At 39.0% G+C, this 18,577-nt stretch overlaps 2 protein-coding genes across 6 annotated transcripts in view; one reads left to right on the top strand and one right to left on the bottom strand.

Annotated features, from left to right (window-relative positions):
• Positions 1-2,098: 2,098 nt before the first annotated feature.
• Larp7 (La ribonucleoprotein domain family member 7) lies at positions 2,099-18,545 on the bottom strand. Of its 5 annotated transcripts, none has more exons than XM_008833717.3 (13): positions 18,397-18,545; positions 12,818-13,008; positions 12,288-12,388; positions 12,124-12,207; positions 11,843-12,007; positions 11,681-11,774; positions 11,251-11,604; positions 11,027-11,174; positions 9,325-9,476; positions 8,531-8,652; positions 6,054-6,213; positions 5,810-5,901; positions 2,099-2,428 (listed from the first exon to the last, which is right to left on the bottom strand). In XM_008833717.3, exons 2-13 carry the CDS (start codon positions 13,005-13,007, stop codon positions 2,348-2,350), a joined length of 1,743 nt encoding a protein of 580 aa, XP_008831939.1. In that variant the 5' UTR covers position 13,008; positions 18,397-18,545; the 3' UTR covers positions 2,099-2,347. The 5 variants fall into 5 exon arrangements, with proteins under 5 accessions (XP_008831939.1, XP_008831944.1, XP_008831943.1 ...); XM_008833722.3 differs by having other exon boundaries at positions 9,352-9,476; XM_008833721.3 differs by having other exon boundaries at positions 11,251-11,601.
• Positions 18,435-18,577, top strand: part of Zgrf1 (zinc finger GRF-type containing 1) — a 108,454-nt gene continuing 108,311 nt past the window's right edge. The window contains exon 1 of the mRNA XM_029563856.1: positions 18,435-18,562. The gene's annotated coding sequence lies outside the window, so the exon portion shown is untranslated. The remainder of the gene's footprint in view (positions 18,563-18,577) is intronic.

Genomic DNA, 18,577 nt, shown 5'->3' with positions numbered 1-18,577 from the left:
CCCACGGAAGACAGAAGAGGCTTTCTGATCCCCTGGAACTGGAGTTACGGACAGTTATTAGCTGCCATGTGGGTACTGAGATTCGAACCTGGGTCTTCTGCAAGAACAGTCAGTGTTTAACCTCTGAGCCAACTCTCCAGTCCCCAGCCCTTCACTTTTTTGAGCTAGGTTCTTGCAACACAGCTCAGACTACCCTTGAACTCCTTAGGAAGCCCAGCCCAGAACTGCTAATCCTCCTGCCTGTCACTAGCATGCTGGGATTAGGGCACACACAGCCAGATTATTTGAGCAGTATGTAGAAAATATTCAATCTCATTAATAACGGGAAATTTCACAGATGGCAACAACTAACTGCATTTTCACCATTCAGATTGGCAAAAGTGAAAGACATTTCAATCCTTACTAATGCTGCTGGCAATGCTCATTTCTATAGCATTTTTGGACTAATTTGGAGACTCTGGCAATTCCTATTCTAGAAATCTATCCTGCATGCATACTAACACACACCAGCAAAAACAGAAGCTTTGACCCTCACTGAAGTATCACTCTGTGCTTTAGGCACCAGAGATTAATACCAGGGCCTGAAACATGATGGGCAACTGTATTGCCATGAAGCTATACCCACAGCTCTTTTTATTTATTCTGAGGCAAAGTCTCTTTGAACTGCTTAGGCTGTCCTTGAACTTGTGATCTTCATGCCTCAGCCTCCCAAGTAGCTGGGATTACAGTATTTTAAAAGTCTAAAGGGTAGAAAACTTGCCTAGCTTGTGTGAGACCTTGGGTTTGATTCTCAGCAGTGGCGCAAAATGAGTAAGAATTACAAATTCAGTGAAATGGAGTTATAAGTATTCTCAGCAGAGGCACAGAGGCAGGTGGATCTCTGTGAGTTCAAGGAGACCCTGTCTCAAAGACAAAAAACAAAACAAAACAAAAAACATTGCCTGGGAGGAAAGCTGCCCCCGCGCCCCCAAGTTGCAAATTGAACCCAGGATCTGTACTATGCATGATCTCTAATGCTGGAAGGTGTTGTCCCCCTTCCCCGACCAAGTATCTGTTTATTTTGAAGGTGTAGGTATGCGATCGGGGAGGAGCATGTTCCATGGTCTGTGGAGGTCGGAGGACAACTTCTGGGAGTGGGTTCTCTCCTTCTATCATATAGGTTTCAGGGATTGAATTTAGGTCAGGCTTTCTAACAAGTACCTTTACCTGCTGAGCCCTCTTGCCAGGTCCCCAGGAGGGCACTCTCTAATAAACTTTCGTTTACTTTTTAATTTCATCTGTATCTACACTAGAATGTAAGCTCCATGAGAAATCTTGCTTCTTTTGTTCACTATTATTTTCCAAGTGCTACAGCAATGTTAAAAGATAGTCTATAATAATTGAGTGCTCATTTTCAAATGACTAAGGTGAGACTTTCTACAGAGATCCACCTGCCTCTGCTGCTGCCTCCTGAGTGCTGAGGGATGCACTATCAGGCCTAGCTAGTATGGCCACTTAATAGGGCATAACAATTACTTACAGATCTTTTGTTATATATATAAAACCTTTCAGAGAGAAAAACAAAGTGACAGGGAACTTGCCCAGGTACTTCCATCTGGCAGTGATCAGCTGCAGCTCTTTCAGCCAGTGAGATGACAGTCTCCCTGTGGCTCACAGAAGTGAAGTTTTCTGACTGTAGGCCTCCCACAGTACGTGGAAAGTGCAAGTCTCCCACTTTTCTGGTCGTAGAACCAAGATATGCTGCCCAAGCAAACAAACCCAGAATACTTTCAGGAGATTCTGAGGCAGACTAAGATGCTACTTCTATACAGGAGCTATAATAGTTCTAGAAATAACGAAAGTATTTGATTCCTGTGGATTTCCTAAATAAAACAACAGACCTTAGTTTTTCTTAGGGTAGATTCAAAGACTCCAGCTGTTCCCCAAGTTCACAGCACCTGGAACATTTTATCTAATCAAAATAAAATATTTATAAAAAAATAAACGAATAAAATACTATACACATCTACAAGTATCAAAAAAAGAAAAAATATCTGAGATGAAATGTTATGTGTATTTTTATTTTTGCAATATGTTGATTTTGTAAATAACAAAGCAATAATGTTCAATGCATTTATTTATGAAATACTTTGAAGTTGACTTACATAATTTCAACCAATAGTGTTCACTTAAAAAAAAAAAAACTGTGGCATACAATGCATTTGTCTTTAGAAAAAAGTCTATTTAGTCCTATTTACAAGTAGGACTAAAGGTATTTCTTTTAATTAAATGGAGAGTTTACAAAAACATTCATTAAATAGTCCTAGCATTCTAAGGATCTGTCAAGCATCCAGGGAAACCCAGAGTTTTAATCATACTCAGAAAATCGAATGTGTTTACTTGCTTGTTGAGTCTTTGCCAGCCTAATCTTCTCACCTTTGGTGATTAACTACAGGAGAAAGAAATCAGAATTTACAATATATTAGACAACCCCTCCCCAATACAAAACCAGTTACTATTATGAAAGTTTCACAGTTATTAGGCTGAATGAAATTTTAAAAAACTGGGAGTAGAGGCCAGATGTGGTGGCACATGCCTTTAATCCCAGCGATTGGGACCTCTGTGAGTTCAAGGCCAGTCTGCTCAACATATTGAGTTCCAGGCCAGCTGGAGCTACAGGGAGACCCTGTGTCAAAAAGGCAAAAAAAACAGATAAACAAACAAACAAAAAAATTGGGGGTAGAAAGAAAAATGAGATCATTATGTTTAGATCAAATCAATTACAGAGAGCTGTTGAGATTATTAAGCAGAATAGACATAAAACCTATGAAACATTTATGACCCTCTATTTAAATTATATTACTTAAAATCTTTCAATTAGAAATAGTCACTCCTCACTGTAACTTTTTAACCTTCTTCCTTCCTTCCCTCCCTTCCTCCTTGGGTTTCACTATATAAGCCCTAGTTAGCCTGGAACTCACTGTGTAGACCAGGGTGGTCTCAAATTCACTATGTAGATCATTCTGGCCTTACAGAGATCTGTCTGTCTCCTAAATGCTGGGATTAAAGGCGTGCAACACCACACCCAGTTTATTAAATGTTTTTACAGAACTAGAATTGTGGTAGCATATGCTGTAATCTCAGCACCTAGATGCCTTAGGCAAGAAGATCATGAATTGGAGGCTAGCATGAGACACTGTTGGGAGATTTTACATAAAAAAAAAAAACCCAAAACCCACTCAAACTATAAGATGTGGAGAGAGGAGTTCAAGATTCCCAATTCAAAGAAATGACAATAGTTTCACTCTACTTCATATACATGTACAATTCTTCTGTGGCAACTAAATTTTCTAAAAAATTTAAAAAAGTTTCCTTGACAGAAAAACATACAACTTAGTTTTCTTTTTCTCTTTAAAATACAGGCTTAGGGCTAGAAAGATGGCTTAGTAGTTAAAAGTGCTGGCTGTTCTTGCAAAGTACCTGGGTTCTGCTCCTAGCACCCACAAAGTTAACTACTGTCTGTAACATCAGTTCCAGGGGATCTGACAGCCTCTTCTGACCTTTGGGCATTGATTGCATGGACACATTCCTACACACATACACAAAAACAGTCACACACACATTAAAAAAGAAACAGGTTCTAGGGCCAAGGATGGAGAAGACTTGGTAGAGTGCTTGTTTGCAGTGTACAAAGCCCTGGGGTTTGATCCCAAAACTGCATAAACCTGGTGTGGTGGTGCATGCCTGCAATTCCAGCACTCAGGAGGTAAAAGCAGGAGGATCAGAAAATGCCAAGATCATCTTCAGCTACAGAGTTTGAGGCTAGCATGAGAACCAGAGACCCTGTCTCAATCAATGAAGTTTAATGTCTATCGGCTTGTACAAAGTGATTATTTGATTAAAACACTGCTCACAGATGATAGTTAAATTTATAGCCGCTTAGAGCCCTAGCATACCAATAATGCTGTTCACAAATAGGAATTCTGCCTGTGGGCAAAAGCACTTGTAGCCAAGCCCAACAACTTGAGTTCCATCCCCCCGACACACATGGTAGGAGAGAACTAATCCTTGAAAGCTCTCTCTCTAATCTCTACAAACAGGCATGCACAGACCCTCTCCACACAAAATAAAAAATGTAGTTAAAAACATTTTTCAGAAATATTAAACAACCAAATGTAGTAAAAAAAAAAAAAAAAGCCCCGTTTTTCTGGGCTAGGAGTGCAACTGGGTGGAAGAAGCACCTTTCTAGTAAGTAATGCCCTGGGCTCGGCTCTGAAGGACTCAGAGCACATAGTCTAGGAAAAAAACCAAATGATTCCTCTCTGGCAGATCTTTCCTTCTTAATCCAGATCTTTTGTGAGTGAATTTCTATGCTGAAAGTAAACACATTATTTTTTTTTTTGTTCCTCTAGTTCAATTTTATAAATATCTAAGGCAATGTTTATTTTCCTGAGATTAAAATGAATCGATAAATTTATAAAATTAAAAGATTACCATTTTAAAAGACATAAACAAGTGAAACTTCACATCAATTAGAATACTACTCAGCAAACTGATCGCAGTTCAGCTATTTTTTTTAGATTACTGACTTTAACATTTGAATAATCTCAAACAGGCTTTGAAATTAACACCTCCAAAACAAGAGGCTTGAGGAAGGAAGGCCGCCTCCCACTCTCAGCAAGATCAATCTCCATTCAAGAAAACAGTATTAACAAAGACAGTAGAAGGCTCCCTATCAATCATTATAAATGCCAATGAATTGCAGGAGGAGCACTGATGAAAACAAACCAACAGGCACAGAACTTCTGAACAAGGACTTCTAAAAGTTCTACCAAATGTGTTCTAAGGAAGTACTTTGAGTGCATAAATCCGTAAAAGAATAATCTGCTTGCAAAAAAACCCCCACTTCATTCTCAGTGAGCAACAAATTATATAACTACAAGTATTTAGTTATCACAAAAATAAAACTGTTATAACCAGTTTTAGTGTATCACTTAAGGTTTTGCATTGCCATTATGCATAAAGCTCCCAACCCTATCTCTGGAGCCTCAGATCTTTATAAACCACAGTTCCATTACATCATGGCTTTATTTTAAAAAAATATTATTTTTAAAAATTATCTTATTTTTATTTTATGTGTATGAGTGTGTTGCCTGCATGTATGTAAATGCACCCGTGTCATGCAATGCCTGCGGAGGTCAGAAGTGTTAGATCCCCTGGAATTGGAGCTACTTAGCTGCCATGTGGGTGCTGGGAATCAAACCCAGGTGCTCTGAAAGAGCAGCCAGTGCTCTGAACTGCTGAGCCATCTCTCCAGTCCCACATCAAGGTTTTCACCGTAAGACAATCTTTCTACAATCACTAATTCCCAAACTACAAAACCCACAGCTCCAAACCAAGACTGTAAATTTAAAATGCACTACTGTTTCAAAAAAAGGCAGGGGGGGGGACCGCTGAACTTAAATTAGGTCTCCTTGTGAGACCAATTATCTTAATCTCACTTATTTTGAAATCAAGAGAAATACGCATTCCCTTTCCTTCTAAAACAGTACTCTGGACAAGTAGCAAAATCAAAGTTATTTTGCCTCACCTGTTACCCACTTTCAGAAGACACACCTGACTCCCAAGAGTGTGGGCACAAAGCAAAGAACAACATTACCTTCTGAGCTGGCATGGTGATGCATTCCGTTAATCCCGGCACTCAGGAGGCAGAAGCAGGGGATCTCCTATGAGTTCCAGCCAGGTGGGCTTATATCTTTATAGCTGGGGATAGAGGGAGACCCTGTCTCAAAACAAAAACCAAAACCAAGAAAACAAAACAAAACGTTACCTTTTTGGCGCCTCTTTTCTTTTCTCGAGGCTGGTTAAGTTTGGCCTGTCTATCTACCAAAATCTTCTGCCAATACCTCTGTTCATGATCACCTTAAAAACAAGTAAGAGCTCTGATCACTGAAAAAAAAAATTTCAACAGAAGTATAATATTTTGAGGGCAAGAATGCTAGTTCCACTGGCCAAATAGAAAACATAAAACAATTACTTACAATAATAATTGTTTATAAAAAATTAAATTTTACCGGAAAGGAGCTCGAGGTTCCAGCAATGTTTCTTTTTAACTTCAGCCTGCACATTCATTACTGCCTGAGCATCCTCAGGAGTTTTAAATCGGGCGTGACATTCTGTATCTCCTTCAAGCAAATCAACATAAACAACTTCTGAGATTGTGGCCAATGTATCCTACATTGGAAATAAGTGTAAAGACTTAATAGCAACACCTAAGATGTTTCATAATAAACCTAATATAATTGCAGTCGTTTGTCAAAATGTTATTATATCAAACATTCCTTCTAAAATATACAGAAATACTCTTAGATGATTTTGACAAAAATGAGAACCAATTTAACAACTCATCATAAATTATTTTCCTTTATTCACTTTGAAGTATATCCTTAAAATCTGAATTAATGTGGGGGATATTCTGTTAAGGACAAAAGATCTGTGGAGTGTAATATTCAAATGAAACCTCCCCACACCAACAATATGGGAGCAGTTAGCACAAGTAATAAGATTAAAAGAAAGATTTTGAGGAAGCTTATGTTCACTCACCTATACAATACCACGTATGACTTACATTTCAACTTTTTATAATAAGTCTTAATAAAAATGTTTTGCCAAACCTACAAAAATCTTAGTGTTCTTGAATAGATCTACTGGAACCTAGCCTAAGAGTTCTCAGTTCTAAGATAAAATACCAAAGTAATCTTTTCTAAGCAGGTCGAGGTCACCCAGCCAGGAAAGTCTTACCTCCAACACCTGCTGTGAGGGCAAATTAAGGAGATTCCTGCATTCTTAATCAATTTTTTTTCTCTCAGCAGGTTTCCCTGAGTATATAATGCATTTATGCAGGAATGTTACACTAATCTTAATTCATCAAGTTTCATTCATAAAGCTAAAGAATGAATACAGATTTCCAGCTAGAAAGAAAAAGTGTTATTTATCTCTCCTCTCTTCAGTTTTGACCCAGATTTTCTAGGTACAATTAACCCAGATTATTCAAAAATACACTGACTTTCTAGATACGTGAATTATGGAAAGAGAAGCAGCATCTGGAAATATTACATTGTTGAATAAGAATAGTTTATTAGTTAATAGTAAATATGCAATAGAAATCCAGGAGTCTTTAGAGGCCAGGAACTAGTCTTAACATATAGCATACCGTCTTTATGTAACAACATTGTTAGTAAATACTGATTGAAAAAAAAAAAAACTACAGGGAACTATTATTTGCTAGTTCTTACTATTCTTTTATCTAGTTGGTGGCACTAAATTTAAATACACAGCAAGAAATCAGACAAATGGATGGAATTTTAATGTATTACGCCTAGTTGGCCTGGAACTTGCTATGTGGACCAGGCTGGCCTTTAGGTAACAGATTGCCTGCCACTGCCAGCAAGTGCTTGGCGGTAAAGGTGTGCAGCACCACACCTGACTAGTAGTGAGGGTTTTATAACCGAGTTTTCAGATAGTTTAGATTCAATTCAAAAGACATTTCGTAAATATCCATTATAAAGTCAGGCTAATCTCCTGATTTAAAACCCCTTTAATGACATATTAGCTTGGTAATCGGATGGGCAGGTCACAAAAGGCAGTGACAAACAACATAGTTCAGTTTTTGTTCCAGAAAAATGTAACTACTAATTTGATTAATGTAATTGTTCTATAATTTTGTTGATCATGAATGAAGTATTTTGTGACTGCTGTATTATTATCAGACAGTAAAACCTTAACATTCTTTTCAAGTTAAAGATAGTGACTGATATAGTTTTTGGAAAATCAAAATAACATAATATATAGTACTAAATGGTCTAAGAAGTTGAAAGTAATGGGATTATAGAACATTTTACGCTGTTTAAAAACAAAGTGCTCTCTAGGCATGTTGGTTCATGTATATAATCCCAGCATTTGGGAGGCTGAAGCAAGAGGATTGCAAGCCTGTGTCAAATAATGAGTTCAGGACAGCCTGGGAAACAAGGTGAGATTCCCCCACCCCAAAGGAAGGAACAATCATTTAAGAACCTTAACAGTTCCAATAAATAAAAATTCATAAATTCACTAGCTTGCTTCAAAAATCACAATGTATCATATGATAATTTTAAAATAATTTCACAAGTATATGGTTAATTATATCTTTAAAATGACACTGTACCTTTCTAAAATTCCCATCATTGAAAATCATGTACTTTATTTCAATTATATAGTTCTTTCTTGACTACACAGCAGCCAACCATTAGTGACACAAAAAAGTATGTTCAAACTGTTTACTGTAAATCTTAATTTTGTGAGGAATTTTGGAATTTAAATTAAACCTACAGGTGAGGCTGGATAAATGGCTCAGCCCTTAAAATAAATAAAATCTTTAATAAAATCCCTACAGGTAGAATAAAAATTCCAATTTAATTTGTTTTCCACATTATATTAAAGACATTTTCCCATAGGGAAATTAAAAGGAAAAAGGAAGCGATACACTGGGGGCTCAGAAGCACAGAAGCATTACCCGGACTTGCTTCCTGCCAGGTAGAGGTTCTCTGCTAATGATCTTCACAATCACTCCATTCACAACCTGAGGGCCTTGTGCATTAACCTTCTCCTGAGCACAGCACTCTTGATGGTTGGCCCCTGATTTGAAAATGAATAGACCAGGAATAAACCTGTCACATTTCACAATTTAACATTTAGGAGGACTGCCCTTGAAAAGCAAAGATTTCTTAGGTTGATTTAAATAATTTAAAACTTGTTTAACATTTATTATTTTAAAATTAATGTGTTTCACACTGCTCATTTTAAATCAACCATGGAATAAAATGCATAAAGTTCTATTACTCTGAATACAAAATGTTACTGTATGCCTTTTCTCCTGAAGCAAATAATAAAATTTAACTTCAATAAGGATATAAGCCAATAAAAATATACTCACACCAATACTATTCAGATGTGAAAGTTTATACTTATACAACTTAGAAGAACTTTAAATATAATACTGATTTGAAAAACCCAGAAGAGGAGTGCTTGAATTTGTTCTGCTAATGCTCCCCTACTCCCCGAAACTGCAGGCAAGAACTTACAGCCTTTATCCTGACACCTAGGTGCTCATGACTAAATCTCACTGGTACCCAGGACAATGAACTTGTTATAAAAGGCTTAATATGAACCCTTCAAGTCATTTTTCTTTTCTTTAAAAAAGGTTTTGTAGTCATAGAGTTGAAAACCAGGGAAAGCTACATCCCCACCTCTGCAAATACTCATTAAAAACAAATTACACATATAAAAATCTATAATCGTGATCTTTACCTTCTTCACCTTTCATTCCAGACTTACTAGGTATTTCACAGTCAGTTTCCATTTCTGACTCCAATTTAATTTGAGATATTGTTTTTTTTAAAGAAGCCATGCTGGCTTTTTGCAGTGCCAAAAACTCTTTTTTCAAATCAATCCACTCAGTCCTATAAAACAAAAATCTGGGTTACTGAAACAGTGACAAGATGACTCAATAAAAGTAAGTTAATCTAAATATACATGTTCAAGGAGACTCCCAAACAATCTTTCCAACTCTCCTCTTTTAAAAGCATACAGTTGAATAACTTTTTAACAAATAAGCAAGGGAGTTCCTTCCACCTTAAACATTCAGATTAAATGTTTAATTTCCCAATTTTTAATTCATAAAATTAAGCTTGTTTTTAGTTACTTCCTTTAAGTAACACTAAAGCAGTCATTTTCGAGGAAAAGTGAGAGATTAAAGATTAAACTGCTTCCAATTTGAAAGATAACATTCCTTAGGGTTTACTTGAATCAAAAGGAATGTCTAAGAAGAAAATAACACCCCATGGAAGCAATTTATTTATTTACATACATTTCACATGTAGATGTTTCTTCAAACACTTAGAGCTTCTCGAGATAGAAGCACAATGCATACCCTGGCTCTGGGGGAGCACTCATTGTTACCCTAATCTGTGCCATCAAACAAGTAAATAAAAGATTTTTTTTTTTTTTAAGAGAAGGATATCTGGTGGTAATGGTTTTCAGCAGTTAACACTGACATCTGTTTACTTCAAAAAAAAAAGCTAGATCTACCCAGGATCCGCAGGATCTACTTTCCCTGAGTGCTGAAACATTAAAATAACAAAGGCTCTTGTAATGATTCTCTCAGATAGAAAGGCAAAAGGAATTCAGGAGTTAAGAACGGTATAAATAGAAGTGTCCGGAAATCTCAGTCTTTCACTCTCCAAGGACAGAACAAGGTTCTTTGGGAAGCAGTCCACAAGGTAAAGGAAATCTCCATGGACTTCATTTCTTCTTCCCCTTGGGTTTTCTTTTCTGTCTTCATAGTAGCCTTGTATTGGAGGACTCCCTTCAACTTTAACATGGGTGTACTTTCTGTGTCTTTAATAGAGTAAGTGCTTCCATGTTTTAGTAGAAGTGAATTCAACTTACTCTTTGGATTCTAGCTAACCACTTCTAACTTAGAGGCAGGAGTCCCCTTTGCTTTAACATGGGAGTACCTGCTGTGTTAAACAAAAGTAAGTGCTTCCATTTTTCAGCAAAGGTGTCTCAAAGCTCTCCAACTGAAATTCATTTAAAGGGAGTTAAATTTGTTGCAGCTGAGCTTCTGCTTTTTGGGCTCCCCACCACTTAAACGTGGATGTGCTTGCTTTGCATATAAAGAGTAAGTGCTTCCATGTTTTGGTGATGGTGAAGTTTTCCTTGCACAGTCCCACACTTTTAAGATAACTGAAACCTGTTTTAAGGGGCCTCCTTTACTTTAACATGGAGGCGCTTGCTTGTCTTGGCAAGAGTAAGTGCTTCCATGTTTCAGTGTGGTGGTTCCTACTTAATCTACTTAATAGTCAAATGTTAACCCCACATTGTGCAGCATATGGACTATAGGCCATCACTGTTGCTAATATGCAACTCTGTTGAATACAAGTTTGGAATTGCACTTTAGCAATGGTGATGGAGTTTTGTCACCTACCACCAAGAATAAGAAGGTACTTACTTGGACAGGACTCTCAACGGTATGACTTCTTCTTCCATTTTATGTCTCTCTTTATGTTTTTTCTTATGCTTCCTTTTGGCTTTTAAGAGAGAACTGGCTTTTACATCTCCAGGATCTTTCTCCTCTTCAGTAGAGCAGAATTCTAAGTCTAAGAAAAACAAATTCTGTTAAAAAAACGGCTGTGGTTTTGATAGCTGCAAGCTTTCTGCAGTGATATGCTCTACCTCTGCTTTCCCTGGAGACCGTGGCAGCTGCTTCTTGGCTGCTGTCCTTTGGAGTGGCCTTCCTGGCTTTTGGTCTGGGAGGTAGGCCCTCGGCGTCCTCGCAGCTGCTTCTCTTCCTCTTCACTGCTTTGACTTCAGGTAAGGTGGGCACTTCAGTCCTTCCTCGTTTTTTCTTTTTCTTTGCCGGGTGTTTCTCAGGTTCAGGAGCCTCTCCTTCTGACCCCTCAGATGCAGTCCTTGATCTTTTAATTTTACAGACGCTGACACTGCTTGTGTCTGTGTCTGACTCTTTGGTCTGAATACTATCTTCCTTCTTTACTCTGCTTTTCTTCTTCCTTTTCTTCTTCTTTTCTTCTGTAACAATGTTGCCATTATTTTCCTTGAACTACAAGTGAACTACAAAGTTTTCAATGTTATACCAAGTACTTACCAGCTACTCTTAAAGCCGGAATGGGTTTATTTTTCACTGTTTTAGGAAATATGCCAGGTTTTCTCGGTGCTTCTTCTGGTGGGTTGTTAAGAAACTGAAATGATGACAATATTTAGTATTTGCTAATTTCTTTTTTTAAATTCTTTTAGGACCCAGACGTACCTCAATAGCTTTTGCTGCTTGCTCTTTTGTTTCAAACTCCACAAAGGCAAACCCCTTTGGATCACCAGTAGACTTGTAATGTGGTATACTTATATAAACCACATTGCCACACTTCCCAAATACTCTTTCAATCCAGCTATGAGTAACATTTTTGGGAAGTAGTTCCTGTGATAAATCGGAAACAGTATTCACTATGTAGCCTAAGCATTTTGAAAACCCTATGCCAATAAAATGGAAACAAAAAAACTGTGTCCCGTTTCTTTCATTATTCATTAGCTTACCACATACACCGTGCGTTCGTCCTCATCCTTTGGTCTCTCACCTAGAGGCTTTTTTCTCCTAATGCGGGTCCCTTCTAAGTCCAGCTTCAAAAAAAAAAGTAAATTAAGATGTAAATTTAAGGCTAAGTAGTTTATAAGTTAGTATGCGATTTTTAAAAACTTACCTCTACAACAGCTGAGCTTTTCAATGCTCTGGCTATTAATTTCCCATCTGTAGTCAACTTTTTCATTTTGTTAAAAGACACCAGAAGTGATATGTCCACATCTAGGTGAGATATAAAAAGTAATCTGGTTTAAAAAAAATATATATTTTTTGGTTTTTTGAACATAGGGTGTCCCTGTAGCCCCAGCTGGCCTGGAACTCAAAGATCCTAGCCTGCCCTTTGCCTCCCAAGTGCTGGTATGCCTCCCAGCACATAAAGATATATATGTGTGTCTGTGTGTGTGCCACCACACCTGGTCTTGTTTGCATATGTGGACTAGGCAGCAAATGTGTTTACCTGCTGAGCCATCTCGTCCCACTTGAAAATTTTTGTGCATGGTTGTTTGCTCCCATGTATGTGCACTAGAAAGGCATCAGCCTCCGCGTGGGTGCTGGGAACCAAACCCTTTCTGCTCATAACCACTGAGCCATTCACTAAAATGTCTGAAGCAGTCGTTAGCTGATCTGGACTTTTCAGATGCTGGCACTTACATCCATCTCTAGATTTTTCTATTTGCTCTCGAAGGAATCTATCCTTGTGAAGGTTTGCATCCCCAAACCAGAAGTCAACTTGCTTGGCAATATCTGCCAGAACCTGCTTAACCCGTGAGCGCTTCTTTTTTTCTACTTCCTTTCTCTTTTCAGCGCTTTCTTCCATAGTCTTTTCATTTTCGGTTTCCATCCTATAAGACAAATTATATCACCTTAAGTTAATATGGGAATGTTTGGATTATTAGCTTTTAATTGTGTACTTAATATTAAATGTACTTATATTGAGCTGTCATAGAACAAATCTCAAGACATACATGTTGGTGCTTACTGGGAAGGCATAAAATTCACTTTTTTTTTGGTCTTTTTGAGACAGGGTCTCCCTGTAGCCCCAGCTGGAACTCACTGTGTAGGCCAGGCAGGCCTTGAACTCACAGAGATCCACCTGCCTTTGCCTCCCAAGTGCTAGGACTACAGGTGTGCGCCACCACGCCTGGCAAAATTTACAATTTTATAAATGGAAAATCTAAAAGACAACTACTATTGGGCAAATAAAAATTATTCTTGACTTTGATTTTCAATATGCTAATTTCTACTTCCTGGATGCCAAACTCTGCAAACCCCTCCACCCCTCCTCCCTCAAGCTCCTTGGCACGCCTCTATTTACTTCTTTCAGCACCAGTGATGCTGGCCTTGGTGTTCCCAAGCCTCGCTTAGGATCTTCTGAATATGTTTTCTCAGAAGCAGCTGCTTTTATTCAAATGCTACATTGAGAGCTCTCCTATAACTACATATAAAATTACATTTCTCCTATTTTTTCTTCTTAGCACTAATCATTTACTATTCCAACATTCTTACTCTTTATCCTTTCTATAATTTAAGGAAATAAAAATGAGATTTTTGTTTTGTTTTGTTCACTACTTTCATGGTGCTGGACATGGGACCCAGCTAAAGCACTCTATATTTGAGCAATATTCCCAACCCCAGATTGTTTTGTTTAGAAATATAGGTATATCTCTGGAATACAATAATCACTCAAAAATTTCTTGAATGAAAGCTGGGTAAGTCAGGTGTGGAGACTCATACCTGTAATTCTAGCATTTGACAGGAAGAGGCAGAGGTTTAAGAGGTTGAGGTCAGGGGCTAGGCTTGCTAATGCAGCCTTTAATCCCAGCACTCAGAAAACAGAAGTAGAGAAAGGCAGGCAGATTGAGGCAATCTTTGTCTACATAATGAGTTCCAGGCCAGCCAGGGCTACATAGTGAGACACTGTCTCAGGAAAAAAAAGTTGGAGGTCTGTCAGCATGAATCATAAAGACATATCAAAAATTAATTAGGACAGAGCTATTTAAAATCTATTGAATGAATTGAATCAGTACATCTATCTTCATATATTTAAAAATGAGCATGAGTTAATATCAGGCTCAAGAAGATGTAAACTTATCTGTGATTAATCTGTCCTTAATAATTTCTTGAAATATGAGTTAGGATGCTAGGGATGTACAGACTGCTTACCTAGCATGAAGTAAGCCCAAGGTTCAATCCCCAGTACCACCTAAACTAGGTGTGGTGGCACACACCTGTAATCCAAGCACCGGGGAGGTAGAGGCAGGAGGATCAGAATGTGAGGGTCGTCTTCAGCTACATAAGGAGCTGGAGGCCAGCTTGGATTACTCAAGATGCTGTCTTCCCCGTTATACCTGGTTTAGAACAGCTATTAGCATGTAGGTTCTAGGTGATCAGAATGACACAAAAAATTGGGAGGCAAAACAGGCTTTTTACCTGAGAAAGTGACCTTAACAAATTTTAGCTTAAATGTATATTTACATTACATAATATAAAATATTTACATTTATTTGTGTATATATGCTTGTGCTCATGCATGCCACAGTACAGGTGTAGAAGTCAGAGCAAAACTTGTTGGCTCCTTCCTTCCAATGTATGGGTGCTGGAATTTAATTCAGGTGGTCTGGTATGGCTGCAGGTGCCGACCGGCTGAGTCATCTCACCAGACCCACATTTTAGTTTTTGGATAGGAAAGCCACACATCTGTTTTGGATGAAGGTTTAAAAGAAAAAGAAAGGGTCCGAGTAGGTTTGGGTAAACACCGAGGCTAAGATGAAGCTGCTGCACCTACTGCAGCTTCTGCTTGTGTCCTTTAAAACCAAGTAAGCACAGTATTAAAAAGGCCTGTCTCCTAAGCCGACTGCCTGCAGGCTCAATAGCCACTACAGCAATGCTGTTGACAGTGACAGATACGGATGTGTTTCAAAATGACACCCAGTATACCAAGCCCTTGATTTATCTCACCTCATATCTCAATAGGCATTCTTACTAGTCAACAGAATATTCTGGCATTTTCAGAGGTTTCAGTTGATCACTCAACTATCAAGTTTGAAGGTATACAAGCACATGGTATAACCAGAAGTCTCATCTCACATTCTCAGCTCAACTCGTGCTATTAGGCCTCCATTTCTAGCATCCTAGTGAAAGCAGGAAGTCATCAAGGAGTGGGCTGTGCCTGACTCTCCGGTCCATCTGACTTTCCAACATCATTTGCAGTCACTAAAATGTGTTCTTCAGATGGCTCTAAGCATTTTTTTCTGGATCCTTCTACTCTGCTTTACCTCCACATACTGTCTTTGACTAGACCCAGTCTCGGTTTTCCTCCTCAGTTATGCACTCATCCTTTCTGAGGGCCTTTAGTCAACTGTACACTTGACATCTGTACAACTGTACATCTGTACATTGCTTATTCTGAGAATATCTCGAACTTATAAAATTCGAAAATTTAAAAATTTTTTATTTTATGTGCACGTGTGTACTGCTTACATGTAAGTACACCCATGTTGTACAATGCCCATGGAGGGCAGACAAGGGCACTGGATCCCCTGGAACTGAACAGTTGCTGGCGGCCAGTGCTCTTAAACACTGAGCAATCTCTCTAGCCCCCAGTCTGCCTACTTCTATTGTTCCCTTATAATCAACTCTCTGGATAGAATTATGCAAATTTAAATACATAAATCAGGACAATTCTTGTATAAACTCTTCCGAAGGTTTCTTATCACATTCATTACACAAAATGGGTGCACCTTACATACATGCAGGCAAAACATGCAAAAATTTTTTTTGAAAGTCTAAAGATCTTACAGTAGTTTATTTAGGCACACCTGGGTATAATTTTAACTTCATCTCCACAATTCTTTCCAGCAGGCTCAGCATATCACCCCTAGATTGCTTAAATCTGTAAAGTTGCTCCCAGTCCCATTTCAAGGTTTTCGCTCTTTTTTTTTTTTTTTTTTTTTTTTTTTTTTTCTGTTTCTTTCCCTGACTCATCTATGTGGTTTACTTTCTCAGATCTCTTAATGTCCCTGTCTCAGAGGCCTTTTCTTTCATCCAATCTTAAAAAACAAAACAACAAAAAAAAACACCACTTGATGCCTACCTGAACTCTAGCCATCAACCTAAACTCTAGCTGCAAATCTTTTCTGTTTCTGTGTTCATCACTATCTGGAAATAATGTTTTATTATCTATTTACCCCACTAGAATTTAAATATTATAAAGGAAGGGGCTTTAATTTGATCACTATGTATTTGCGAAGTAACTAAATATACACAAAAGTACTGATTTGGTGGTGCACATCTTTAATTCTAGCACTCAGGAGGCGGAGTCAGGAGTTCTCTGAGTTTGAGGCCAGCCTGGTCTACTGTCGTGAGTTTCAGATCAGCCAGGGCTACATAGTAAGACCTTGTCTCAAAAAGGGTCACAGAAAACAAAGAAAAACCCATGGCCGGGCATGGTGGTGCACACCTTTGATTTCAGCACTGGGGAAGTAGAGGCTCACAGAGCTCTGTGACTTTGAAGCCAGCCTGGTCTACATAATGAGTTCCAGGCTAACCAGGGCTACAAAGTGAAAGCCTGTCTCAAAAAACAAATAAAAATAAACAAATACGCGAAATAAAGGAATCTGTAAGATATTAAGCATTTCAATTTTTTTTGTAGGTGGTAAGTTATAAATAAAATACAAATACAGACTTACAATGACCACTACAGCGAGCTCCACTATGAACTGTAAATTAGGGCAGCCCTCCAATTCCTGTCCTTGTCACAGCCCACCACTGAGGCACAGTGGGGTCTGCAGCCACGCCACACTGAATGCACCAGACTAGGCAGAACCAAAACCCAGAGTCACAATGGCCCCAGTTGATGCAGTGTTTGAGATTTAGCAGATATGGCATTGGCTATGAGGGTTCAAAGCCTCCTCCCATTTCCAGCTTGTAAACTCTGCTTCCTGCCCATACTTGAAGATGTAGAGTTCCAGTTGCCTCCTGCCGTCCACGCCTTCCCCACGCCTGGCTCATTCCTCGGGAACTTAAACTATCTTAAGTTGCTTTGGTCATGGTGCTTTAGTTCATCCATCCAGCATGCGCGAATGTTGGATACCCACCCAGCACCACCCAAAAACATCAAGTCAACAAGGCTTCAAATCACCACCATCCGGTACAGAGAGCTTAAAGAACACCACTTTCACTTGCCAAAACTCAACTACTCAAAATCTTGTCACTAAATGGCACTGCAGACCTAATCCTTTGTCAGCTCTAGTTGAAAGCTGAAATTAATGTTGATGTTGGTTGGGGCAATAACTAATTACATCTCACCTGGGCAACCTAATACTAATTTTTATAGTTTTTTTTTCTACAAGTTACACAGTTGTAAAATACCTCAAAGACAATGTAAGGTGAAGTAAGCTAGACAGATGTGGTTTGGTTTTGAGTCAGGGTCTCTCCATAGTCCCATCACACCTGACATCAAAGTCACTATTTTCCGTATAAAATTATACACAAAATATTTTCATAGATACATACATATTTTCTTAAGAAATTTGGCCATAATTTTCAGGCTAAAAAACCCGTGTACCAAAACAGAGGACCACAGTTGTCACAGCAGACTATTCAATGGTAATAAAATACTTTGTGGCCTGGGCTTTTCTCTAAATCTTCTAGTCTAAGATGCCTTATAGATCCCATTCAGTTTCGAAGGTTCAGACTAAAGGAGCCTTATTTTGCGGGCTTCGATCACCAGGTCTTTCCAAATTAACTGCCCCCTTACCATTTCCCTTAACTTCTCATCAACATACTCAGAACACTAATATTCATCACTTATATGGTAGTTTCCTTCTACAATCAGATTTCAGTTCTCTGACCAGTACAGAATATTGCAAAAACATACAAAACGCAACTTTAGAAGGCAAGTACTCCGTTCGTTGCCCAAGTTCAGCTTCCCCCTGCCAATCGCCAAATGCTCCTCACGACCACCGTACTTCTGCACAGTCGCCGCCAGGAGCCGGACGTGCCCCAAACCTCCTAACCCCAAGCCTGGTACGCCGCCACGCTGTCAAAACTGGAACTGCAGGGGCCGCCAGGGCTCTGTGCGTGCGCACAGAGAACCGAGCGCAGCCAATCGCTGTCAGTGAGAGAGGGCGGGGCGAGCGGGACCACGCAGGGTGGGTACGACACGGACCAAGAGGAATTCAGGCTTCACCCAGTCTGAGTGGCCCCTAGTAGGGCCACTTGGGACTTACTCCGCTCAGATTCCCAAATCCAGTGTCAACGCTTGCGGTCTTCTCGCTTTCGGTGCTTAGATCCTTGGAGTCGGCGTAAAACCGCGTCATCCGACGAGCGACACGCTTCTGGCGCCCAGCTTCAGAGTCTGATCCGGAAGTGGAGCGACCGACCCCGACGTCACAGGTGACGCTCCTGGGG

The sequence above is a fragment of the Nannospalax galili genome, unplaced genomic scaffold (assembly GCF_000622305.1).
Source record: "Nannospalax galili isolate Female #2095 unplaced genomic scaffold, S.galili_v1.0 scaffold216, whole genome shotgun sequence".
NCBI lineage: Eukaryota > Metazoa > Chordata > Mammalia > Rodentia > Spalacidae > Nannospalax > Nannospalax galili.
The sequence above is the reverse complement of the archived record's forward strand: the minus strand, read 5'-3'. Positions and strand labels throughout refer to the sequence as shown.